General features: G+C 33.3%; 4 protein-coding genes and 1 pseudogene across 7 annotated transcripts in view; 3 read left to right on the top strand and 2 right to left on the bottom strand.

Moving 5' to 3' along the window:
- Positions 1-266: 266 nt before the first annotated feature.
- LOC105127157 (Lactoylglutathione lyase / glyoxalase I family protein) lies at positions 267-13,456 on the top strand. Of its 2 annotated transcripts, XM_011028328.1 has the most exons (5): positions 267-279; positions 8,854-8,856; positions 12,495-12,810; positions 13,047-13,122; positions 13,217-13,456. In XM_011028328.1, the coding sequence occupies exons 3-5, from the start codon at positions 12,499-12,501 to the stop codon at positions 13,249-13,251; spliced, it is 423 nt and encodes a 140-aa protein (XP_011026630.1). In that variant the 5' UTR covers positions 267-279; positions 8,854-8,856; positions 12,495-12,498; the 3' UTR covers positions 13,252-13,456. The 2 variants fall into 2 exon arrangements, with proteins under 2 accessions (XP_011026630.1, XP_011026622.1); XM_011028320.1 differs by lacking the exons at positions 267-279; positions 8,854-8,856 and adding an exon at positions 5,100-5,134.
- LOC105127136 (uncharacterized) lies at positions 2,271-5,526 on the bottom strand. 2 transcript variants are annotated; one of them, XM_011028291.1, is made up of 4 exons: positions 5,364-5,526; positions 5,138-5,271; positions 4,047-4,630; positions 2,271-3,556 (listed from the first exon to the last, which is right to left on the bottom strand). In XM_011028291.1, the coding sequence occupies exons 2-4, from the start codon at positions 5,218-5,220 to the stop codon at positions 2,511-2,513; spliced, it is 1,713 nt and encodes a 570-aa protein (XP_011026593.1). In that variant the 5' UTR covers positions 5,221-5,271; positions 5,364-5,526; the 3' UTR covers positions 2,271-2,510. The 2 variants fall into 2 exon arrangements, with proteins under 2 accessions (XP_011026593.1, XP_011026600.1); XM_011028298.1 differs by having other exon boundaries at positions 5,138-5,260.
- Positions 8,182-10,833, top strand: LOC105127149 (pentatricopeptide repeat-containing protein At4g14850-like; annotated as a pseudogene).
- A 4,183-nt stretch (positions 13,457-17,639) lies between the features above and the next one.
- LOC105127128 (transcription repressor OFP12) lies at positions 17,640-18,603 on the top strand. Its single transcript, XM_011028278.1, has one exon. The coding sequence runs from the start codon at positions 17,684-17,686 to the stop codon at positions 18,320-18,322; it is 639 nt and encodes a 212-aa protein (XP_011026580.1). The 5' UTR covers positions 17,640-17,683; the 3' UTR covers positions 18,323-18,603.
- A 7,378-nt stretch (positions 18,604-25,981) lies between these two features.
- LOC105127122 (cysteine synthase) overlaps positions 25,982-27,140 on the bottom strand; it is a 4,430-nt gene continuing 3,271 nt past the window's right edge. For both annotated transcript variants that reach the window (XM_011028255.1, XM_011028266.1), the window contains exons 10-11: positions 26,696-26,776; positions 25,982-26,310 (exon numbers count right to left, since the gene is read on the bottom strand). In XM_011028255.1, coding sequence (XP_011026557.1) covers positions 26,218-26,310; positions 26,696-26,776 — 174 coding nt within the window. In that variant the 3' untranslated portion in view covers positions 25,982-26,217. The remainder of the gene's footprint in view (positions 26,311-26,695; positions 26,777-27,140) is intronic.

The raw sequence follows: 27,140 nt of genomic DNA, 5'->3' as shown, positions 1-27,140 counted from the left end.
AGCTCTGATCTCAGCTATTGGTATCTCTTGTCAAGCCTATTTTCCCGAAACAGAGAGATAGTCGTTGAAAATACAGTGAGGCCAGAATAACCTTCATCTTTCACCCTCGCCTTCCTTTTAACTGATCCTTGCCGACAAAAACAAAGAGAGAGAGTCATTAGCAATACACATACCAGAACAACCCTCACCATCCTTTTGCTGAAGTTTTTGCTCAAACGCCCTTTAATTCTTCTCAAATCATACGAGTTTCAATAAGAAAACACAACAAGAAAGATAAAAGTCAAATCTCTTCTTTACTGATTGATATTCTTCCACTGTAAGTTCCTTTCTTCCATTCTTAGTTTGTTTTTGGGACCTGGAGCTGATGAAACCAGACACTAGAATGGTTGTTTGACTTTCACCTTAGTGATCTCGTTCTCGTTCCTCGGTCTCTTTTTGTGCTGGCAACTCATTAGTTGCTAATCTTTTTTTTTTTTTATTGCTCGTATAAATTGATGATCATGTTCTAGGTTTTACAGTCATAGTAAGTTTGATAGGGGATAAAGCCATGCATTCTTTTATGTACTGTTGTCAGCTTGAGCATTTAGCATTCTACATTAGTGAACTCTGCTTGGTTGAATATTTTTTAAGTTAAAGCCTTCATCGCTACTACTGGTTTAGGTTAATTATTGGTTTATCTAAAAATGGTGTTCTAACACCAATACATTTTTTTTTTTCCATGGGGAGAAGCTAATATTACTTTAGATGATACGGATTGTTTTTTAGAGTTACTCTGTTTTGGGATCCCCTGTTTCACGCTCTGTTGAAAACAGAGAATGGGAGGTAATTAAAGAAAGGAAACTGCAAGAAATATAGCATTGCCAGCATGCATGGATGAAGATGCTTGTCAAGTTTCATAGCCAAACAAGCTTCTACAAATAGCAATTTTTGGATAGTATATTTTAAAAAAAAAATTCAACTCTTGGAATTTTTTTTCTTTCCCAAAACTAACAGGCTTTCAATGCCCTCAGCATATCAGTGTTATTCATTTCTTTTATTTTGACACAATCAACCAATTTTCAAGTCTATAGCGACCTGAATGTTAGCTCCAGAGAATAGAAGATTTTTTATCCGATGTCATTTCTGTGCTTGCAAAGTCATGTATACCAGAGATCTTCTTGAATTAATTATGTTTGTGTGGTGAGATTACAGCAAGCTTAATAAAACAGTAAAAATACAACCTCGTATCATATTGGCTGTATTTGTAATATATTAATAATCTAGTACACAATAAATGTAATTTGAAACTAAAAAATTACTATTTTTTTTAGTTATTTTATTGCCAATAATATTTTTAATAATAATTTTAACTAAACATCTTTTAATAATTTTTTATTCAATAATAATTTTAACACAATTAATAACAAAAATTAATTTTCTTAAACTTATATTTTTTAATTTATAACCACAAAACTGTCATAATATCAAACATATTAATGATGTAGTGTGTTTATGATAGAAATAGGATGAAGTATAGTTTAATTTTTTGATGAATCCACATTAATATATATATATTATTGTTAATGAGGTGTGGATTATATTTCAAGAAGGTTATTGTTAAAAAAATCAATCACATCCCCCATCTTTATCTTAAATATATATGCATACCTTTATCTTAAACATATATGCATGTTTGGCTTGGAGATATAGTAATTTTTTTAAAAGATATAATATTTTTTAAACACAAACTATATTTTTAAAAGCAAAAACGCGTGATTTACTAACAAAATTAAAGCTATCTTTCATCCAAACACTCTCAATTCCAAACATAGATAGTATTTAACATTATAATAGTAACTGATTTTAAAAATATTTTTTATTAAAAATAAATCAAAAAAATATTTTTAAAAAAATACTTTTAACATTAAAACAATTTAAAAATATAAAAAAATAATTTAAAATAAAAAATTCAATTTTTTGCATAAACACAGCACGTTTGCATAAACAAAATCACCCTAAAAGATAAACGCACAATGTTGAATCATGTATGATGTCATTTAACAAAAAAAAAAAGAAAGAAAGAAAGCAAACAATTTTGGGGATGTTCCAAACTTGCCGAGAGTCCCCTGCACTTGCCGGGATATCGTGTACTCGAAGAAAAGCATCTTTAATAAAAAAACGGTGCTCGCTGCCAATGATGTCCTGTAAAATAAACAAAGCTTCAATGGATGATAAATGATCATATCATCACCCAGCAAGCCATGCATCATCACAGATATGAGAGCATTCTATAACATGAAACGCATAGCAATAAAACCCTATAATTTCAGACCATAGATGTCACAATTACAGCATTGTGAAGTGAAGAAACAAACTACTACAGAAGGACATGCAGGGCAACAGCTGCTAAAAGCCTACATGATCCCAAGTAAGTTTCTAGGTAAGAGCCAATAAACATTGCAATATGGAGACGTACGCTTAAAGTCATTACCTAGACTCCCATGGCAACGTAAAAGAAAAAAAGACATTTCCTACAAGGAAAACCCTTTTAGAGGGGCAAACTTTTCCAGAATTTCAGCTTCACGTTTTTCTGCATTTGCCCTTTTTAGCTCCCATTCTGGGATTTTGGAGTTGGCAACCTGAATATCACGCACAACGTTTGGAATTGAATTTGCCACCATCCCTTGGGCAGAAGCCACCTCGACCTTTGCTGACTTGTTATTCTCAATTGTATCGGTGAGCTCTGCTCGCCAGGTTTGAAGTTGAAGAATTTGATTGTCAATTTCCTGCACAGTCAGTAAGTTGGAATCAACCTGTGACTGAAGCTGGTCTGCTTTCTCCTTCAATTCATTATATTCATCCCTCAGAGAGCTGACCTTCGCCTTGTTTGCCTCAAGGATACCAAAGAACTTGTATACTTGCTCTATTGTTTGCCTACTCTCAAGAAAAACCTTGCTGAATGATGGGATTTCCTCTATCAATTTCAACTTAACAAGTTGTTCGGCACTAAGAGTGGGATCCTTCCTTAGTTTGGATGCTAGAGTTGTGAGTTTGGAAATGCTTCTGGAAGAGACCAGAGAGGGAAAATCCATGAGTAGAAGGGAAGAAAGCTTGCTTCGGGCTTTAGCCATATCACTTTCAGTAAGAGGAGCTTCAGTGGCTGCAGGGTATGATTCTTGAGTTTCAGAGAGAGGTTGAGTGAGAATATCTTCCAAAGAACTGAGATAGTTATCAAAACCCTCTGGAATGACATTAACTACAGGTTCGGGCTCAGTTATTACAATTTCACCATTAGCAGTATTAGACACAGATCTTTTAGAAGAACGTGTAGCTTTTCGCTTTGACGTGGATGCTGATGTAGGTGCATCCTGTTTCCCATCTTCTTTTCTTTTCCTCTGGCTGGAACGTGGAGTTTTCTGTTTCTTTTCTTGTTTCTGTTCTTCAGCTTCTTCTGTTAACATGGGTAAAATCTGCTTCCTTTGCCTCCGACCATAACGAGGATTTTCTACTTTCCCTTCTTGAACTTTCAGAGTTTCATCTTCAAGAGGGTTCTCAAGAGGGAGAGGCGCAGCTTCCACTGTAACAAAGATGAGAGTTTAGCCGCCTGGTCAAAGCAACCCTGTAGCTCAACAAAACATTATCCAAAGTAACAGGGATTGACTAGCTCAATTACATCAACAATCCTACTCAAAAGATTATAAGTAATGCGCTACATATATTGCAATGGAAGAAAAGAACATGCTTGAGGTATTTTCTTGTCCCAGCACTAACAAATAGCAAAGAACAGGCTAAGGAATTGCAGTGAAATGAGAAAAAACTTGAAAATTATGATCTAAATTCCAACACAAATAAGACCATGATAACATAAGAGTTTTTCTTTGGAAGCTGTAATGGAAACTTCCTCATATGACTTTCAGTCAAATTAAAATGTTTTGCTGTTTTGAGTCATCTTCTTCCATTTTTTTCAATTTGAGAGATTGCCTTATAATTTTTTTGATAATTTCTTGCCACAGAATGCTTTTCTATAAAAGAGAATAGAGAGCATCATTGACAACATTTAAACTCACCTTTTGTTGGAGACTGGACTTTTGCCGGTATCTTCCATGTAAACGATGCAAAAAATGCATCAACATCTGCGCCTGGGAATGCAGATCGAATGTAATTTTCAAGTGCAGGCCTGCTAGCAAACATCTGCTTCTTTTTCCCCTGTAGGCTTTTTGGAAGGTAAATGAATCTGTCCTGGAAGTAGCCCGAAGAGCTAACCCTCTTTCCTACTCTCCATTCCCAGTTATCACCAGGATTTGGCCAATCTGCCGGAGCAAATGGCAAACCTTCACCAGATTCACCTGGCATAACTAGCCTAACAGAACTGTTCACGTCTATTGTGATCCTTCCACCATCACTCTTACTAGGGGTATCACTCCCCATAAATTGCTCGTTCTGCTGACCAAAGAAATTATGCTCATCCATTAGATGCCCACCCCCATTACTTTCACGATGAACACCATTGTCCACAAATTCCTCATTCTGCTGACTAAAAATATCTTTCTCATCTAGCAGGTGCATGCTACCAGTACTTCCATGGGGGATATCATTCTCCATTGATTGTTGCTCATTCTGCTGAGAGCTTGTCGAGACTGGCGTGCCATAACTGTCATCACAATGAAATAAATCCAAACATAACATAAGAATCAACTAACGCAAGGAAATGACTAATTCATCTCTAGGTTAAGCAAATAGAAGCCATCAATGTCTTTCAGACACAGTTTTAGAACATTTACATCCTTACATATCACCTACAATTGCGGAATTTAGAAATTCAATAGCCCATAAACTTCTTTTGGGTTAAATCAATTCACATTTGTTACTGGAAACTTTTAAGGCTCCTTAATTTACAAATTTCAAGGGTGATTTGGAAAACTTGCAACACCTTCCATCTTTCAGTTATATACCTACTTCACTAACGCGGTAAAGAAGAAACTTTTATCCGGAGGGCATTTTGCTTTGTGTATTGCTCGATTGACCTTTGACAAAAATTATCAGGAATTTTTTTTAGATACCCCGATTCAGATGCACAGAACAAGTGAAGAATAAGAGACGGGATCTAACAACAAAAATAAAGCGGGATTGAAAACCAAAATTGAAGAAAAAAGCATACTCTGGACCGAAAATCAAACCAAATGCAGTGTGTGGACCATGATCACGTGGTTTACTGGAAGGAGAGTGCAGTGGATCTGACATGATTTAATTTGCAAACCCAAAAACCCTTTCTTTCTTTCACCTGCAACCAAATTAAACCGAACCAAGGAGAAATGAAATCGAACCAGAATATCAAGGACAACAGAAAAAAACAAAAAAAAATCACGAATTAAAACAACACTTACTCTTTCCAGCAGTCGAGCACAGCTTTCTGTATTGGGATTCCTGTGAGCTCAGATGGTAGAGAGAAGGGCAAGATGCTGGGTCATGCTCTTGCATGTGGCTGATAGGAGGATATTTTTTAGGAATTGTGAGTCAGCGGAGAACTGAGCCAATACTCCTACCCTTCTGGATGAGGATAACTATTGTGCTTGTCCCAGTATTCTCTTGTAAATAAATGAAATAACAAGGTTCTATTGTCGGTGGTCATTTCACTTGATGATTGGCGCGTGGTATATGCTATTGCCAAACGACGAACATTAACTCGACAGACGACGAGTGTCCAGATGTAACGAAGACACAGTCCGCTGTTTATGTTTCTCCAACCGGACTAGTTAACAGGTTATAGCTCAACAAGCACTAGTTTACTTAATTAGAACGAAGCTAGTTATCAGAATTAAAAGCTGACTCCATGTTTTTGTTTGGAAAAGAAATAAAAAACAGCATGTCATTTACGAATTTGGCGACTTTCTTTTTCAATAACATGGTTGCTTGTTTTTTTTATGCTGTTCTTGTTCCAAGAAATCTTAAATGTGTGAGTTATATAATTACTTGTTCCAGGAAATCTTAAATGCGTGAGTGTATATAATTACAGCGGGAATTAATAAAAATTAATTGTATTTGGCGAAAAACAATTAAGTGTTGAGTGACCAAAAATGAATCTGGAACAAATATAGGAACTAGGTGAATGGGCAGGACAACTAAATTGGCGCGTGGTGCACATGTATTGACATGTGAAGAGGCTTGTTATGTTCAAACGGTGCGTGCGTCCTCATCCACCGGCCAAACCTAGTCATTCATGGTGTCATCCAAAGTGTCGCATCAAGTTCTTTCCACTAGCGTGCCCACATGCAGTATTCTAACCCGCGGCTATGGGATAGCAATATGTTTTACTTCTTCACCCTCTTGTTTCTCTTCTCTTATCAAAAATCTCTTTGGTTATCCAAAAATTAAAGTTTTCTTGTTATTTTGTTTTTATATTAATTTTTTTTCATATTATTTTCATTATTTTTTTTTCAAATCTTTTTCTAATAATTTTTTTAATTTTATTTATTAATATTTAATTTCATTTGATTTTTATATTATTCATAATTGATTTAACTACGATTTGCTCTTTCTTTGTTCATTTCTTTTATTAAGAGTTTTTTAATATTATTTGTTAATATTTTATTTCTATGTCAAGTTTTCTCCTCTCTTTGTTTTTTTTTTCCACTGCTTGTTTTGTCTAAGATATTTTTTTATTAGTTATCCTTTTTAAAGAGTTAATCCTAGACTTATAACTTAAATTATGGGTTTTGAAAATTATCAAATTGATTTTAGTTTTTAATTATTTATTTTATTTTATCTTTTAAAATATAATTGATTAAAAATTAAATTTTTTTATTATTTATGTAAAGTTGTCACAATTTTATATTGTGCATCGCTGCTTTAAGATGGTCATACAAGTTAACTTAAGTTTTTTTATTTTTTTAATTTTTTTTTTTAATTTCACTTTTCAATAATAGGTTGTTTGGTCATAAAGTTTCATAGTTTTAATAAATATATCTTCAACAAGGTTACTATGATATCACAATTAGATAGTAAATTTGACATGTTGATTTAAACTGGCTTTTTCTTTATTTTTTTAAAATATATTTTATTATTTAATTTTATTATTTAATATTTAATATGTTGTGAAGTAAGTTTTTTTTTTCTTCACCTTCAAGATGTAATTACATTCTTATTTATTTTTTGCTCTATTATTAAATATGATGATGAAAACATTTTAAGAATGCCTGGGGATATTCTTATATGGTATTGATAAACATTTACTTTATAAGTTTATCAATTTATTTTTTTTCTAGAATAATATTTTTATAGATAGAAAAAATTAAAAAGTTAATTGGGGCATAGTTTGATTTACAAAATTATTTGATTTTAATTGGATAACTACATAGATGATTTAAGATAAATCATATATGATCTAAGTTCCAAGTCAACAAGTCAACTTAGAAGACAAAGTCATTTTAAAACTATGCTCTAACAAGTCGTCTAGGCAAATTTTATTTTTCCCAACGGATATTATAAATAATATTTTACCTACACATAATGTCACATGAATAAACAATAAGAAAAATTTGTTAGTAATCAGTTAAAACAAAATGAAGTCATACATTAAATTAGCTAGCTGTACCTATATGATCCACACAACCCAGATGCTATTTTGTTGATAATTCTTTTTCTATGGACACGCGATCAGTAAATTAGTGCTAATATACTCAATAATTACCATATGTTCTATCACTTCTGAAATACTCTATATTAACATTCTCGTGTGAATTTCCGTTCTTATTATTTACAGAGAAGAAAATTGCAGTGCATTGCTGCATTATTGATTTCTTACTTGGTTTTGTAGAATCAACAACTTTAAAAACAAAATCAGAAATGAAGTGCCTTTGTCAAATAGCTTCTATCATTACTCTATAGCATATGAAGAAACAATAACAATTTGTTTATAATTTTTTTGGGACAACTAAAGCCCCCGTTTATTTTTACATTTTTAAAATATTTTTGAAAAATCTAAATATTTTTTATTTTTTTATTACTTCAAATTATTATTATTTTGATATGTTTAAATTATTTTGGTATATCATGTTAAAAGTAATTTTTTAAAAATAACAAATATTATTTTAATATATTTTTAAATAAAAATATTTTACAATATAACCACACGTTAAAAAACTTAAATAAAAATTCTCTCGTATACAGCCAAGTAGAGAGAAACATACATGCGAAGTTAGTTAATGTTTTGAGTTTACACGGCCAGTAAATCACCAGGTCAATATGACCGGTACACTTGTAATTTGTAAATCAGTTGTTAATTTTTATGATCGGCATACTTGTAAACAAGTCATTAGTTTTTGTCCAAAACGCCACCTGGACTGCCCTCATTTCTGGCCCTGTCCAAATCTGTTATTTCTCCTCTGGCCTCCTCTATTTCTCTAAAATGCGCCGTGAAAACATCCATTTCACCTTCCCTTGTGCATTCAAAGCATCTGCTGCGCTTTCCTTGCATTTTTCAGAGAAGTAGATTCACGCGGTTACGGTGAAGCTGGGCCAAATTAACGATAAATTTGTTGGCTGCACCGCGTTTGATATGTTTTCGAAAACTGGGCTTAAATTTGAAGCGAAACGCCTGTTTGACGAAATGGCTGAAAGAAACATCGCTACGTGGAATGTATCCTTTTCTAATGCAGTGCTTGATGGGAATCCTCGGAAAGCGATTGATACGTTTATTGATTTCCACCGGATGGTTGGAGAACCCGATTCGATAACATTTTGTGCGTTCTTGAATGTGTGTGCTGATGCGGGGTATTTGAACTTTGGGAGGCAGCTGCATGGCTTTGTGATTCGCAGTGGGTTTGAAAGGGATGTGTCGGTTGCAATGGGACCCTTCATTTTCATGGGAACTGTAAGGAAGTTGGATTGGCTGAAATGTTTTCAGTGGGACGGGGAGGAGGAATTCAGTTTCGTGGTGTTCGATGGCTGCTGCTTGTGAACAGAATGATGCGAAGGGGAAGGCTTGCGTGGTGTTTTTGATGGGTAGAAGGGAAGGGACTGAGCTGACAGATTAATTGGTTTCAAGTGTCATCAGCGTATGTGCAGGGCTTTCAGGACATGAATCGAGGAGGTCAGTTCATGCACTTGCAGTGAAAGCATGCGTGGAGGATGATGTTTTTGTTGGGAGTGCCCCTGTTGACATGTATGGAAAATGCGGAAGTAGTGAAGATTGTGGGCAGGCCTTTCATGAGATGCCTGAAAGGAATTTGGTTTCCTGGAATGCTATGATTAGCGGGTACGCATATCACGGGGATGTTGCATGGCCATCTCATTGTTTGAAGAAATGCAGCCTGACGCGGTGCTGAATTATGTAACACTGATCTTTATTTTATCAGCTTGTAGCAGAGGAGGGGCTGTTAAATTGGGTATCGAGATTTTTGAGTCAATGAGGAACAGGTACGTGATTGAATCGGGAGCTGAGCATTCTGCTTGTACTGTGGACATGTTATGGCGGGCTGAAATGGTGGAGCGTGCTTATGAATTTGTACAGAAAATGCCAATTCGTCCAATAATTTCTGTTTTTGGGGGGGCTCTTTTAAATGTTCGCAGGGTGTATAGGAAGCCAGAGTAAGGTAAAATTGCAGCTGATAACTTATTCAAACTTGATCCAGAAAATTCAGGCAACCATGTGCTGCTTTCAAACATGTTAGCTACTGTTGAAAGGTAAGTTAATTGTTTAAAGCCAACCTCATTGTACTTCAGAAATGCTACAAATCTAGCTAGCTTTAATTAGATGGTTTTTGAATCCGCTTCCTTGAAGTTCCCGTTATTTGCTTGCTGATGTCAATGTACTACTGTAGTCACAATCTCCACTCCTTATTTAAGAATGAAAATTGCGATCCAAATCCCTCATTCATTCAGTTGCCACACCTCGTAAATTTTTTGTTCTTGGGGAATGGGATTCTCTGTCTTTGGCCCTCGGGCTAGACAATGAGAGTAGCATTCCCCATCTGTTGGATAACCGCTCACTCTTCTCTCAGGAATTGAAATTAGAATCTTCAATCTGAAAGATCCAAGTTTAAACACCGGGTCTGTTTAATATTATGGAACCACTGTTCATGGATTTCTCTAGCTACAAACATAGAAGTTGTCTTTGTCTGGACCTTCAGAATTAGGACCTGGGAATGATGCTATTGTTGCAGGTAGAAATAATGCTATCACCTGTTGTGGTTTTCGTAGTTGCTGCATTTATTATCTGAAAAAGTAGTGACTTCCCAGTCAAGCTTGAGGATATGTCTTAGCAAAATCCAGTAGCCCTTGCACGGTATCCTGGACAATATTTTTTGGGAGCGATTGTTTTAGACTGGATTGTGAGGGTCCCTGTCCTGCTTGTTAGCACATCTAATTTTTGAATAATTGAGTGGCTGCTTCCACGTAATATACTAGAGATGCTTCGTTCACCGTGGTATCCTTTCTTCTGCTTTAAGTAATTGGTTTTTTAATTACAGCTTTCTTCTTTGTCTAGATTCTCCTTTTGCTTGTCAGCCAATTATCTTGGACGTAAATGCAGATGGGAGGAAGCCACCCTTGTGAGAAAAGAAAAGAAATGAAGGATGTTGGGATCAAGAAGGGGGCAGGTTGTAGCTGGGTTACTGTAAAGAATAAAGTCCATATCTTCCAGGCAAAGGATACATCCCAGGAAAAGAACAGTGAGATTCAGGCGATGCTAGTTAAGCCAAGGACATAAATGCAGGCCGCTGGTTAAAAGAAAATGACAGCAGTTGGGTATCACAGCGAGAAGATTGCCCTTGCCTTCGTCCTAAGAGTAATCCATCCCTACAGTGTTTAAAAAAACCAATTAGCTAAAAAAATTAATTGAGAAAACCAAACTGAGATAAAAAAAAGTGATTAAATTGATTTTTAAAATTATAAAATCTAATAGATTCGGTTCAGTTTTGGTTTTGCAAATGAAACTAGTAAATTACCCTAACTCTAATTTAACCCCTCTCACAAAAAGCTGCCATATACTTTTCTCATTCTTTATTTTCCTTTTATCTGCTATGCCTCATCTCCCTCTCATTCTTTCCATTTTTACTGTGAATCCTCGAACCCAAAGCTCTCACTGACTTGTTCTACTTTCTAAATCTCATCTCATTGATATTTTTGACTCTATTAGTTTATGTAGGTAAACAATAATTGGGTGTTTGGAAGAAAATTAACATTATAATTTGTTAGTTAAGTTTTATGGTAATGTAATGGCTTGGTTATTGTGTTGGTGTTATGATAGTAAGAAGAAAAAAAAAAGTTATCACAAATTTTTTAGAAGAAAAGCTCAGCATATGTTCTTTTATGAGTTTAAGAATGATGGATTTGTGGCTAATGTTAAGAGAGGTGTCATTGTTGGAGGATAAATGATATATACAATGGTTTGTTTTGGTTTAAACAAAGAGGGATAACAATCTATGAATATGGAAAGGGGTTTATTTGGAGTTGTAAGTTAGTGATTCTAGTGTTGATAAAGAGAGTCACTAGATAAAGAGTTAATTTGTTTCTTGTTCTCTAGTTAAGAGGGGTTTTTAAATTCTTTGTAAAAATAATAATTTAGCTTTTGATTTCTTAAAAGGAAAATGATAAAGTTGATACTTGTTTTAGATGCAACGAACATTAATAATTTATTTAAATATTTATGTTTTTTGTATGATTAGATTTATTGATTTTATTAAAAAAAATTGAGCTAAACCGATTCGTTTTGAATTAGATTTTGGTCTGGTTTGATTTTTATTTTTTAAAATTAATCTTAATTAGTTCTTTTAGTTTAAACCCAACTCAACCATGATCACCTATAAGAATCACAAGAAAACTCAAGAAAACTCAGGATATGTGATTATTGTCACAGTGCCTTTGTTGGGAGAGAGATTATTGGCAGAGATAACAATGGATTTCGGGAGCGTGAGTGCTCATGCAGATATTTTTGGTGATAATTTTTATACTTATTAACAATTTTTTGACGGGTTAGGTAATTTTCAGACAGAATCCTTAAAAAAATTATTATTTAATGCAAACTCGTAACTCTATTTCAAACTTCCATATTAAATGATTCATAATTTTGGTGATTGATTTTCAGTAACCAAGTTACATAAATTTTTCCTTTTCCAACCAACCATCTGCCATTTTAGAACTGACAATTTTCTTTTTGGTTGGATGCGAGACTTGTTGGTTCATCAACTACACATATAGGGTTACTCTCAAGCTCTTTTAATCCCTTGCTTCTCTTCTTACGGTGGGATTCCAACGCACTTGTGATTTACTGATCTCTCTCTTCTCTTTTAAACAATATTACTTGACAGCGATTAACTCGCTGATTCACCAGTCATTCCGAAGACGGCACAATTTGACAGCATTAGTAGTAGTACTGTATCTCATAAAGCCACGTAAATCAAACGAGGTCGTTTTCTCATCACCCACAGTACCCATCTGGCCTCTTGTACATGTTACACAGCATCGAAGAAGCTCAAAATCTTTTACCTGATATCAACTGGGGAACTAAAAAAGGAGAGAAAAATGGCAGCAGCAAAAGGTGCGTGCCTGAACCACATATCTCGAGAATCATCAGATATAAGAAGGCTTGCCGATTTCTACAAAGAGATATTTGGTTTTGAGGAGATAGAGAGCCCTAAGTTCGAGTTCAAAGTTATATGGCTTAAGGTCTCTCCAGATTTCGCTATCCACTTAATCGAAAGGAGCCCGGATACCCAGCTTCCTGAAGGACCCTACAGTGCCGCTTCACCGGTTCTTGATCCTACCCATCTCCCTAGAGGACATCATGTCTGCTTCTCTGTCTCGAATTTTGACTCCTGTGTCCAATCTCTCAAGGTATCACGAATCATCCCCTTCGTTCTTTTTTTTGTTGTTTAATATGATTATGTTCATTTTGAATGATTATTGAAGTCTTGGGAATCCAAGAAAGTGTTGAATTTGAAGCATTTTTCTGCGTTTTAGCAGCAAATTTCACTATCAATTAGTGGCATTTAAACGATTATGTTCAGTTTAAGTATTGTCTTCTACATTTCCTTTAAGTAAATTGAAGCTAAATATTATGGTAATTGAAGGACAAGGGAATAAAAACGTTTCAGAGGTCTGTACCCAATCGGCCAATCAGGCAGGTCTTCTTCTTTGATCCAGATGGTGAGCTTTTGTAGACCTTTCTCTGGGTTTGATGTTTAGTTTGAAGATCAATTGTGTAGAAGACATTTGCTTTATCTTTCTGGTAATGTTGCAGGTAATGGATTGGAAGTTGCTAGTCGTGATGAATAGGGTTGCTCTCTACCTGTGAGTATGGATAAATGTTTGTAGGCCTGTAAGCCTGTAAGGGGAAACATAAACTTAAAATAAAATGTAATAAAAACCCCTTATTTGTATGCAGTTACTCGTAACTCTTATGATCGTATGTATTCCTGGAGTTCTGGATCTTTTCTAGTTTTCCTTCAAATAAAAAAAAAAACCCATCAAAATTGGATAGCGTTTGGCTATGGTTAGTATGGAGGTAGCATTATGCATTACCATGTGGTCTTGTGGAGCAGTAATGGTATAGCTGATTGGATTTTTTGCATCTTTTATATGTTGCTGTTTCTTCAATGGAAAAGGATGATCCCATAGCATTGAAATGCCATTACTGTAAAAAGGACTGATGAGTTGTCTGTTTAGCCACTCCACTGGCAATAGGGAATTTCTAGAACGTTATTTTGACATGCAATAGTGGATTGGTATGGTTAGGCTTCCAAGTTTATCGAGGGTTCTTATGTTGAGCACTGTTCATCTCGTGAAGCACTCGTTGCAGTCATTAGCTTGAACTTCGGCATTGCCATGAGATGGGTGATCATTGACATATCCATCTGCGACAGCCTTTCTGGATTGCTTCTGAAAACTAGTGAAGAAATCATATTGTTTTTTTATTATTTTGGTAAACTGATTTTTTTTTTATTATTTTGATAAATTGATGTTAAAAACAATTTTTAAAAAATAATAATACTATAATCGCAGGCACTTTGAAAAAATATATATTGTTCCTTCTATGCTATTTACCAGCAAATGCACTGTGTTATACTTTATGTGTGTTTGATGTTATGATGTATGGTATTTTTTATTGAAAAATATATTAAAAATATTTTTTTAAAGATTCTATATAAGCACATTAATATTAACAAAAAAATAAAAAAAATAAATTTAATATTTTTTCAAATCACACTTTTTAAAATACACTTGCAGGAGCAATACGGAACACTATTTCTCTGCCATTCATTTCAATGCTACCAGGTCTTGGCTTTTTGCAAAAGCTTTTTGATCAGGTTTCCAATCCGCAACTTCAACTTCAACTAATGGTGAATATAATTGTTAGATATTTTGACTTTATTGCCCTGCCAGAGAGAGACCTTTTTTCTTTTTTCTTTTTTTGCTCTGTACTTTTCAAAAGTTTGAGAATAGCCAGAAATAATGATTTTAATTTAAAAAAATCAAATTGGAAAATTCTAAAAACAAACACGAATTAATAAATCTAAAAACAAAACCCGACTAAATATAATAAAATATTTTGTTGTTTTGTTTTTTATATGAATATAATAAAATCTTTTTGTTTTTTTTTAATCTTTTGGCATGTTTAAGGTTTAACATCAATCCAATACTAAATAATAAGATTTTCACAATAAATAATGGAATTGAAAGAAAAAAATATAATAAGAAAAAAGTAGAAAAAAAACCAAAGAATTTATTATAAGAAAAAAATACTTTATTATATTTAACTGGAGTTTATTTTTAGAGTTATTGAATTAAGGAATCTAGTTTGAGGCAGAGACAGAGCTGGCGCGCATGCGTTTTTATTTTCTTAATAAAAGTTGTTTCTAATCGTCTCTTATTAAAACTGTATTATTTTTTAATTCTTTTTTTAGCATACGTTGTTTGCTAGATTTTTTAGGTTAAACTGTTCTAATTTTCAAAAAAATCCAAGGTGGCAATTTATCATCATACTGTTCAATGCTCTCATGTGCCAGCAAAGCCATCTATCCCACAATTGCACGAAAGTACCCCCGAATTAAATAGTCTAAAGGTGACCTTTCCCTCACACTTGCTTCCATTATTATGGCCGGCGTCCTGATACTTAACATAAATACATAACGTGTGGTTTTTTTAATTGTAGCAATAGATATAGTTTATATACACGGTTTTTTAAATTGTAGCAATAGATATAGTTTATTGTATATATATATATATATATGTGTGTATTCATGTGATGAAATGGTTTTTATAAGATTCATTATTTGTCATTTAAAAAAAAAACAGTGTTGCTAATTATTTTATTTTGAATTATTTTTTTAATTGGTATTTGACTCAATTCAATTTTTTAAAATCTTACCTTCATTGTTATGATTTTTTTTAATTTTATTCTCAATTCTTTTTTATTTTCCCCTAATTTTATCCTTTGAGTCTATTTTATCTTTTAATTTGCTTTTTATTTTTTTAATTTCTAATTTTTTTGTCATGTATTATTTTTTTCAACCGCATCCCTCATACTCAATGTTTTTTTAATTTAATCTTTATTTTTTTAGTTTTTTTTTATTTTATCCTCAATATTTTTTTTATTATTTTAATTTTATCTCTTAATATTTTTTTTTATCAAGTTACAATTTTTAACCTCATTTCTTTTATTTCTATTCATTTTTTTCCATTTTTTCTTTTATTATTTTTTTAAATTTTTTTCCCTTGGTATTTTTTCATTTCTTTATTTTTTCATTTTTTTTTTCTATTGGCTAATCATGAACTTATAAACTGAATGACATATTTTAAAAATTAGCATGGATTGACTCCAATTTTTTTAAATATTTTTTTATATATTTTATCATTTATCGCTGTATTGTTTGAGAATTTAACTTTATTAATATTTTTAGTTTTTTTTTAGAATTATCAATATCTCATATTTAAAGTTATATGTTTTATATATTACAACATATTAATTTGAGTTTTTTTTTTTCATAATTTTTTAAAATTAAAAAGCTTTTTTTTATATTTATAACCAGCCCGCTGAACAAGTCTCTTTTTAAATACACCAAGCATCAAGAACTAAGAACCAAGAGCACGCGTAGAATGTTTTGTTTTTATCTTTTTTTCTCTACAGTTGCTTCCTAAATTCTTTAGTTTGCTCAGAATTTAGCCACCCCGTTTTCCTTTTTTTTTAGATTGTTCTCGTATTATTGTTATTGTCTTTTTTTTTTCTTTTTACAACTATTGTCTTTTTATAAAAAATTATTTTATTAAAACTAATACAACATACTTGGCTTAATCGGGGCCATTGACCTACTGTGCGGATCCCTCCTTTTTTTTATAATATATTTGCTTCGAATGAACACCATTTTTTATTTTATTTTTTTATGCCAAACAAATTTTTAATCTGGTCGCGGCGGCACAGCGCCGGGCAGACAGCTATTTGGTCAGTGTACTCGGTAGGAATTTGGAAATGCATGCTTTGAACCGATGAGTACCATGGTATACGATTCCTGCACTCGGATACCGATATTGTTGGCAATTGATTAAACCAAGTGTCCGTGTAGGACTAGGATGAGCCTGGTGTCCTTTAACTTCGTGGTTCTTGTCTTCACCATTACATACATATATATATATATATATATAAGACTCTCCATTGTTGGTCGTGTCAGTGCAAAATATAGTAAGGATCTTGTTGTGTTGGAACGTAAAGACACAGGTATAAAAAAGGTATTTGAGTTCTCTAATTGTGTGCGTAGAAAATTAAAAATAAATTAGTGAGGGCTGTAAGCATTATTATCGCTCATGTCTTTGGTCCATGTTTGAATTTGATCATCAGAAAAGATAAATTTCATGCTACCAGGATTGCAACTAATTAATTACATTAAGTATTTCTCTCCTTTTTTCTTTTGATTTTTTTTTCCTTGTCATCAGAGGTTGTATATATAAAGAGTCGCCTTGCACTTGTTTTTTAAATGTGAGTAGAGAATTAACCATAAATAAGGTAAATATTTTGCTTGCACTGGCTGAGACTCTCAATTATTTTAGATGAGAGGTTTGTGCTCTATGTTTGGTGTCCCAAAAAAGATACACTATATACCATAAAATCTGTGAGGAAACGTGTGCATGTGGTGACCTCATATACATACTACTCCACGTCATTTCATCTCAAGGAAAAAAACAAAACAAAAACATTGGACCCCAATGTAATAGCTGGTACCGCGTTACAAACGGTAAAAAAAATATTGTTTTTATTTAAAATTAATTTTTACATTATTTTATATTATTTTAATACGATAATTTTAAAAATATTTTTTTAAAAAATAAAAATAAAATATTATTTTAATATATTTTAAATAAAAAATATTCATTATTACACTCTCAAGCTCCCGCGTGCCCCACATCACATGAGATTTTTTGCTTTAGCCATGCGCAAGGCACAACTGAAATCTACATGAACCCTCCAAAATATTTTCTTCAAGGTGTCCCCTTATGTACAAGCCTCGATACAAAAGCTTGGAATAGAAAAATTGTATGGACGGGATCGAGTAGAAAACATTAATAAATGTTATTACTTCGCTCACTCCTCCGCGCCTTGCACAGTTGCTCTCCGACCAAATAAAATCCCTACCATTCAACCTTCCTTCCTTTTTATAGCCATTGCCACAGTAAACACATCATAATCCCTCTCATTCTGATTCCATCAAGAGGAAAAATGCCCACAATCTTCTGGAAGAACATTCTCAAATGCCTACCCACCATAAACCCATCCTCACATCCATTGGCCTCAGAGTTGCAGGAGTATAGCGATCCAATATTACCATCATCCACTACCCTCATCTCCCCGCCTACCACATCAATTATTATCAAGAACTTCAACTCCCCCTACGACCTCTCCTCAGCACCCACCTCCAAATCCCTCAGTACTCCCTCCACCAACTCCTTCTCCTCCTCTTACTCCGACTCAGACACAGAATCAAATCTTGATTTTGCCTCCATTCTCGCCTCCCAACGTTTCTTCTTCTCCTCCCCCGGCCGCTCCAACTCCATCATCGAGTCCTTGCCAGAGCCCCAGACACCAGTCAGTGGAGGTGTCGCGATTAAAAAGTATTCACCAGATCCTTATACGGATTTTAAAGATTCAATGCAACAGATGATTGAAGCAAGAGAGCTAAGGGACGTTAGGGCTAAATGGGACTACTTGCATGAGTTGCTCTCTTGTTATCTTAAATTAAACCCTAAAAACACTCACAAGTTTATCATTAGTGCTTTTGCTGACATAGTAGTTTGCTTATTGTCTTCGCCCTCGCCGGAATCCGACAGACAACGGGAACCTGACGGCCTTCGTCGGTGACATAAGGTTTCACGTTTCTTGGAGTGATGTCAATGATGTACATCTTTTAAATTTGGTTTTGCTAGGTAAAAAGAAATTAAGGGCATTCGTGATGCATGTTAGAGGAGGCACGTTTTTTCGTTGTTTTGTGGAATCACTTGTATCTGGTGAAAAGGGATGTTTTCATGCATGAAGACAGTAAAGGTCATTTGCAATGGAGGTAAAGTACATTATAATAAGTTTGGAAACCAAGGAATTCGCGTGGGATGTTAATGTCTCGATGCATGTTTTAATTTTGAAGGGTTGTGTTGTTTTTGTGCGAAGTTTTGTGTGTTTTCTTTTCTTGTTAAGAGTACTTGATACTATGGATGGATGTTTGATTGGCTGGGAAATTTGCCTTATATCTAATGGGCGATGCATGGCGGCAGGCAGAGTTCTTTTATTTGCCTTAGTTTTTGCTGTGGTCCTGCGAGCGCTGAACCAGCATCAGCATCAACAACAGGGAGCTGATTAATATAATTAACATTTTGGGGATCTGAGTTTTGCAAGCATCCTCACAAGGAGCCTAGTTCATAGGGGCCTTTGCCAAGAAAAGCACCTTTAGGCACGTGCGTGGGTGTATATTATTCATGCCCATCGAATTTGTGAGTGCTACCATCGTAATTGTCAAATATCTTATATTTATGAGTGGCGCTGCAAATAAACCGAGCCGAGTTCAGCATCCACTACTTCAATTCATCTAATTTTAGTAAAGTTCAAACTTGATTCGTTTTCACAACTAACCTAAAACATGATGTTCAATTGTTTTAGGCTAGACTTGGCTCAAGTTTATTTAAAACTCGGCTTGTTTGATTGTTTAATGTCCTTATAAATAAGCTAGATTTTAAGTTTTGACGTGCTTATACACATTGCAAAATCATAAAGAGTTTTATAAGTACATATGTATTTTTATAGATTTTTAAACAAAATATATTATATTTTTCTTAATCCCTTAATAAAACACACACAACTACTAGATTTTTTCTATCATATAAATGTTAATCAAGGCAACTGTGAACAATATTGTTTCCAGTACCACAATGTTAATCAAGGCAATTACACCTTGAGACGCTGCTATAATCATTCCTGTAGATTTTGCGGTATGATCTTTATATTAGCACTACATTAATTTAACGGCACTTGAATTTAGCAAGATTTTAATTAACGATTTTAAGAGGTTGCTATAATCAAGATTTTAACGATTTTGAAGCAAAACACCATTTTATACAGAGATAGCTAGGTTGGCACGGTTCTTTCTATCCAAGTTGACTGTATATGCATGCTCAAATCTATCAACATGATATTGATCGAGACAAAAACAAGAAATAAAAGGCTTGTCAGCTTGATTTTTAATAGAATGACGCGGTCCAAAATTTGGACTGTCAAACTCGAATCAGTCCCCATGAAAAGAGTGCATTGCGAGCCCCCGTACTTGTGCATAAAAGAGAGCAAAGGAGGCATGGTATTAAGAATATTACAGGAATTGAGAGCTAGTTTTGTTGTCATTTTGTACAGTAGTGCACAAGGGGAGACAAAGAAAGAGGATCCAAAGAAATACTAACTATTTTCGATAAAAAGGAAAGAGGGATACTAACACAAAATAACTAATGAAATGGTTTCTTCTATCATATGTTTGATTAATTAAATATTCTTACCGTAAAGTTGGTCGGTTTAGGTAAGTTTAACACCGGACCATTTGTCCTTGAGTGCTTCCATTATTATATCTCGCTCTTTAATTAGGGCTAATCAGTTATGGCATACGGTACGTGGGACATAAGAGTACTATATCAGAAATCCACACCAGTTAAGTGAATTGTGTAAGCTAACGAGGTAACAATTGGACGGCCTTGGTTGATTTCTGATTTTGTATAAAATATTTTTTATTTAAAAAAATATATTAATGATATTTTTTTATTTTAAAAAAATTATTTTTAAAATTAATATGTCAAAATAATTTAACAACATAAAAAATATATTAATTCAAAATAAAATAAATAATTTTTTAAAAATATTTTTAAAATATAGTGCCAAACACACCTAAAAAAAAGATGAGAAAGGACAATCAAAGAGATGCAAAGATTAGTTATTTGTCGCATTTAAAACAAGTAGGGCCAAATTTAGAAACTGACCCAGAGAATATGAACGTTGTCTGGGATTTTCTTTTCAACAAATTACAGACACCAGCATGGATGAGGAGCAGGAGCTAGCGAAGTCATGCAATTAAGGACGCCCTCCAAAATGCTAATTTTTTAAATAACTAATGTGTGCTAGCTGTAGACAAATTAGTTTATCCAATATATAAGTTTGTCTTTGTTTCACGCATCAATCTTTTGGCGGGATAATTATACTAGATTAATACATGACCTTAATCATTGATCATAATTAATTTGTCAAAAAAACCTAACCCGACTAACAAAAAACCTGTCATGAAAGAAAAGGAAAAGAAAACCAGGAAAGAAGCTGTATTTGCCACTTTTTAAAAAGGTGGTAAAATCTGTAGCTAATTGTTTTTTCGTTATTTGGCTAAGATATTTTTATATGCTGTGAGTATTTAGATCTCTTTGGGAGTGATAATTTATTTTTATTTTTTAGTTCGATGCGGCCATATGTGAAGGTGGGTCCAATATATTTTAGGATCTTAATTACATGAATCGACACACCAGAGCGCGTGTGTTATACATTGAGGGAATGCTAGTTCAGTGAAAGTCCTTGAATTTGGATGTTAATTGCCGGTGTAGTTAGAAATTTGCTATTAGAAGATTAGGTAGCAGCATGAAAGCGAGAGATCCTTCTAGAGAGAAATAATATTGATTTCTCTTACAAGATGAAGAGAGAATGGGGATGTTATGCTATTTATAATATTTATGCTTACAATAAAAAAAGAAAAAAAGAGAGAGACAATCCTAGTCAATCAAGAGCTCAGTATTTACACAAATATATCATGATCTAAATCACAATAAATCTTGATTAAGATCTTAATTATACTAATTCTAGCCAAGAAAAATGTGATAGAGACGAATATTCCTATCACAATAATAAAGTTGAGTTTTTAAATATCTTAATACGCTGGTCACCATATCAACTTAGATCTGCTTCCTATACTTGTTTAACTCTAAATATACATAACTTAGTATGATTTGTGTGATTTAAAGGTAAAAAAAATGTTTATTTGTGAGGTGTTCTGAAAAGCATGTAATACATGCTTTTTTCATGAGCACAGCAGCACCCATCTTAAACAAACATACTATAATTGTACGTTTGTTTCGCAATTATTCAACATGATATATATATATATATATTTATAATTTGTAATGATTGGCATGCTTAAAACTAACCATGTAGGGAGGACTTCTTTTATAATAATTGTACGTTTGTTTCGCAATATTTCAATAATAAAAGAAGTCCTTCCTACATGGTTAGTTTTAAGCATGCCAATCATTACAAATTATATATATATATATATATATATAGTCGATGAAGCACGAAAATTAGCCCAAATATGCTGTTAAAAAATTTATAGTATTTTACTGTTTTGTTTTGATACGGAGATAGATATTTTTTTTGTAATATAATAATAGTTGTTTTTCTAAATATATTTCATTTAAAATTATGTTAATTGATATTTTTTATATCAACACATTAAAAGATTTAAAAATATAAAAAATATACTTTAAAATAATTTTTTAAAAAAAAACAATGGGATCAATGCTACTGTGGATGGCTGTATATTTTTTTTTTTAAAATATTTTTTTATTTAATTTTTTTGAATATTTTAATAATACTTAAAATAAATTTTAAAAATAAAAAAAATATTTTAATATATTTACAAATAAAAAAAATAGAAAGAAATAGATAATAACGTTGAATACTAATGCTTTGAATCACCCACGCAAGTCCCGTTTTCTTTTTGTGTGGCATTGATATGAATAATAATAATAATAATAATAATGCAAGGAGAACTGGTATTGATTTCCGATTGATCTGTTTGTCAGGTTATGGATACTTCATCTCAATCAACTCCACACTGATTTCCTGGACCTAGAGATCTTCGCTTTTTAGCCAATCAAAATTCTGGTGGCACGTCAGAACCTGTGGGCCACTGTCCCGGCAACCACCCTCCGCTACAGCACCAGCACTAGAGATGCGACAGAGGTAAAGCAGCTAAGATTTCAAATCCAAGAATCAAGAGAGAGAGCCTCGTGAAAAAATGTGAGAATGACTCTGTCAAATTTGTTTGCTTCCTTTAGAGTTTGCTGCTTCAGAAGTTTTGTAAGTTTTTGTTATCTGTGCTCCAGTTCCATGGCATTAATTGTGCCTTGGGAACGAGAGTTGTTTGATGATCATCATAACATTTCCTGTAGTCTTGGCTTGTGCAGGCAGTCCTGTCCTTGTTTGCAAAAAAAAGGCTTGCTGCCTTTATTGATTTGATCGTATTCGCAGGATGATCAAGTTGGCATTCTGGGGTTTGGATAAGTATCAACCTGGCGTCTAGCATAGTTGGATTAATATCTTTTTAAAACCAATACGTGGAAATATAGTTAAAATCAAGGTTTTAAATTGTGGTTGTTATGATTTAATGGCGAAAGGAGCTTGATTATTTTACTTTTTAGATATTTAATTAAATGATTTAAATATTTTTAAAAAATAAAACTAGAAACAAGGGGCTTTTAATTTTTTAACGCTCTAATTGTACGTTGAAATGATTGCATTGTCTTTTAAATTAGAAGAAAAATAAAAATTATCTCATGAGCATTTTCTTCGTTGCTTTATAATTTTTTTTAGTTATAATTAATTTTAATAATTGACAATCCAGTTTTTTAATAAATACAGATATAATTAAGAAATCAAAAGTATTTGGTGCATGTATGTGACTGAGAAGGAGATGCTCGTGTTTTTGGGGGGCATCAACAATCAAATATCATCTTTAGCGGCAACGTTAGAAGCACAATATTGTTTCTTTCCTATCAGGCAGAGCACGCACAGCGTAGAGTTGAGCTCAAATGACTTTTTCTTCCTTCCCTCTTTTTTGCTCGTAGTGTCATATTTCACACTATCCACTCTAAAAATCAAATATTCCATGTTAATTTATATTTTTATTAATTTTAAATATTATTTTTTTAATGCTATTTATTTTGCTTTTAAGTTCTTTTGAGGTTGATTTTTTTATATATAATTTTGACAATTTATTTTATTTTATTTTTATATTAAATTTTATCCTCGTCCTTTTATTTATGTTATTCTTTTGTTTTTAATCTTTTTTTTTTCAATCTTATCTCTCAATAATTTATTTCATTTAATATTTGCATTCAATTCTATCCTTATATTTTCATTGATTTGTTTTTTTTTTTATCCTTTTTCTTGATTTTTATTTCAATTTCATCCATCAACTTTTTATTTCATTTAATTTTTATATCGAATTTGATCCTCATTTTCTTAATTTTTTTTATACTTTGGATGACTAGTAATTTTGCCTAATGATTCTTTCATGTTTGTTTTTTATAAAGCAATTTAAATCTCATAACCTGAGTTAAAATTTTAAATATTAGCTTAATATAACTTTGATCTTCAATCTCTTTTTTTTTTAAAAAAAATGATTTTGTTTTTCAAATATCAGCTTAGTGTAACTTTGATCTCAAGTCTCTCTTTTTTTTTAAATAATTTTGTTTTTCAAATATTAGCTTAGTGTAACTTTTTTTTAAATTGATTTTTCTTAATATTTTCTTTTAAATTGATTTTTTGCAGTTTTGCTTTTTATCGTTTGATTTGCTCGAGAGTTGATCTCTATTATTTCATTTAATTTTTTATGTGCATTTAATTTTTTATGTGCAGCTCATTTCAATCTTATAAGCGGACTATGAATTTGGCATTATGACTTGAGTCAAATTTTTTATTCCATTTTAATTTTTTAGTTTGTTCTCCAATGCTTATTTGTTAGTAATTAAGCTTTATATCATTATTCTCTTTACGAGGCTATTTCATTCTCGTTTAATTTTTATTTTGTTATTAAATATGATTATTGAGATGTTTTATGAATACTTAGAGGATATTTTTTTCTTAATTATATCGAAAAATATTTATTTTTTTATCAATCATTATTGCTTTTTTATTATTATTTGCTTCTTTTTTTTATAATTATATTATTAAATTAACAAAGTTTATTGATCTTATTCAAATCAAGAATTCAGTCCTAGATTTTTCTTACTCATTTAAAAATAATATCATGACTTGAATTTTTTTTTATATTAAAAAAAGTTAAATCAGTCTGCGATATAACATGGATCACCTATCCATCTCTATCTAGTATAATACTAAATATCAAGTATGAGAAACTCTAATAATAAAATAAGTTGAATCATTATTTGAAGTTTTAAAATGAGATTTCCTTGCGAGAATCATTAATTTAATAGTCTATGGTATACCTGAAGCTTTTTCGTATCATATCTTTTTCATATTTAACATTATTTTTCAGTGAATGGTTCAAAACTATATATATAGAAACTCTTAAACTCTTGATTCGTGTGCGTGTGTGTGTAACATGAGTAACTGGTTGGAGGACGGATATCACAGTCCGCTATTCGCAAACCATGAAAACAATACGGGCCTCACATGGTTAAGCCCAGCCCAAACAACCCTCTCTGAACGCTACGACTTTCCTTCGTTTCTTATCCAGTTTCCACCCAAAACCAAAAACATCTGCGAGTGAAACATCAAAGAGAAATGGCACTCTCCTCTCTCTCAATCAAACTCCCCCACACACAACCTCCATCAAAACCAACCCATTCGAATCCTACATTGCAATTCAAACCCCCACCTCTCAGTTTCAACATCTTCCAATCCCACCTTAAAATACTCACCATCACGCACTCAAAAACAAAAGAGCGCCGGGATTGTTTTGCAATCAAGGCAGTTGAAAAGGAGAGCACGGAATCTGAGGCAGTGGAGAAACCGGGAATGGAATCAGAACCAGAGTCTTCGGTGACTGGAGAGTTGGGAGCGGAGATAAAGAAGGCGATGATGGAAAGGAAGAGCAAAGAGGAAGGGAATTTTTGGAGTGGAGTAGCGGAGGAGATTCAAGAGATAGAGTGGCCTGCTTTTGGTAAGGTCTTGGGAACTACAGGTGTCGTCATTGGAGTCATTGTTGGGTCTAGTGTCGTTTTACTCACTGTTAACGCCGTTTTGGCTGAGTTGTCCGATCGGGTTTTTGCCGGTAGAGGCCTTCAAGATTTCTTTAGCTAAAAAACAAACAAAACAAGATAGCATTAGAATAAGAAGCTGAGACTTGGACAAATGGCAGAGATCTTTGACCGTGGGTTTTGGTTTGCGTTGGAGGGAGATCAGATCACTTGAGTTATCTATCACCTGGCAATTTTAGAGCTGTAGATTTTTTTCGTGGTTTGTTTTTTCATGTAAAATATATATATTCAATGGCTTTTGATTTTCATTTAGTTGAACCACGAAATAGTGCATCACAAAGATTCTATCGTTCCAATTTTGACTTGAGAATCGTGTTTGAAGTTTGACATTGGATTTCATTGTTCATAAGCAAACATTGGTAGTATGCCGGTAGAGGTGATTTGTCATGGCAAGTGAGCATCATTATCCCGTCCCTTTGGACCATTTTCACTGTTCACGTCCTAAATCGGAAAGACGCATGAGAAAATGGGTCAACAAATCGGAAGTAAATTACAAGATATGAATATGATTGCTTATTTATGGTGAAAGAAACACAGCATGGGTTTGGAATCAGATGCGCTGACATCCATCACTCGATTGTCTCTTATTACAAAGTGTTGGGAAATCCAAATGTTGACCAAAAGGAAAATCATGTTTTTCTTATAACCTCCCTACTCTTCTCCAATCTGAAAAATCTGGAACGCTCAAGGTTCAAATTTCATGCTCTCGGCCTCTCGCCTGACAGAATCAAACAGAACAGAGGACAGATATCTCTCTCCAAAGCTGGGAAAGACCACCTGCACAAAACAAAAACAAAAAATGATTGATGGCTGAACAAATCGGACATTGCAGAAAGCTAACAAATTATCTTGTTCTTATTTCCCATTCCCACCCCGACACAACCATAGAATATTCAAATCACACAAACAAAATTGGCTATCCCATTTTTATTTCCCATTTTATACAATCTTTTGACAGTCCACACCCCATCTGTCATTTAAAAGGCTACAAAAAGAACCATGGGGAAGGAGAAGCATAGCTTGACTAAGGGAGGGAACACCGTTAGCCCTAAAAGTGTTAGGAAGTCAGTTTGCAGAGGCAGAACGTAATGCTTCATGTAAGCCAACTAATATTATAGCTTTACTATTTCATACAAATGTTGGGTGCTGTAATCTGACTTACAACAATGAGTTTTCCAACATTCTCTGGCCTCTTTGCAATCTTAATTGCAGCAGCTGCAGCAGCGCCCGATGATATTCCAACCTGAAAGAATTTCCCACAATCAGTGTGATGTAAAGGACAGAATTGCAGCGACGGCAAGTTATATACAATATGTAACAGATATTTTTATAAGATAGTCTAAGGGTGTAAGGATTACGGACACCATCTATCTCCATATTGGTATGATATTGTCTACTTTGGGCCTAAACCCTCATGGATTTGCTCTTGGGTTATACCCAAAAGGCCTCATACCAATGGAGATATTTGTCCATCCTTATATACCCTTGATCCTCCCCATTTCTAACCAATGTGGGACTTTGGTCGCATACCTAACAATCCTTCCCTCGAACAAAGGACCACCGAGCCTCTCCTCAAACGATCATTTATCCATCCACTCTCTACCAAC

This window comes from Populus euphratica, unplaced genomic scaffold (assembly GCF_000495115.2).
Source record: "Populus euphratica unplaced genomic scaffold, PopEup_1.0 scaffold1.1, whole genome shotgun sequence".
Lineage (NCBI taxonomy): Eukaryota > Viridiplantae > Streptophyta > Magnoliopsida > Malpighiales > Salicaceae > Populus > Populus euphratica.
The sequence above is the reverse complement of the archived record's forward strand: the minus strand, read 5'-3'. Positions and strand labels throughout refer to the sequence as shown.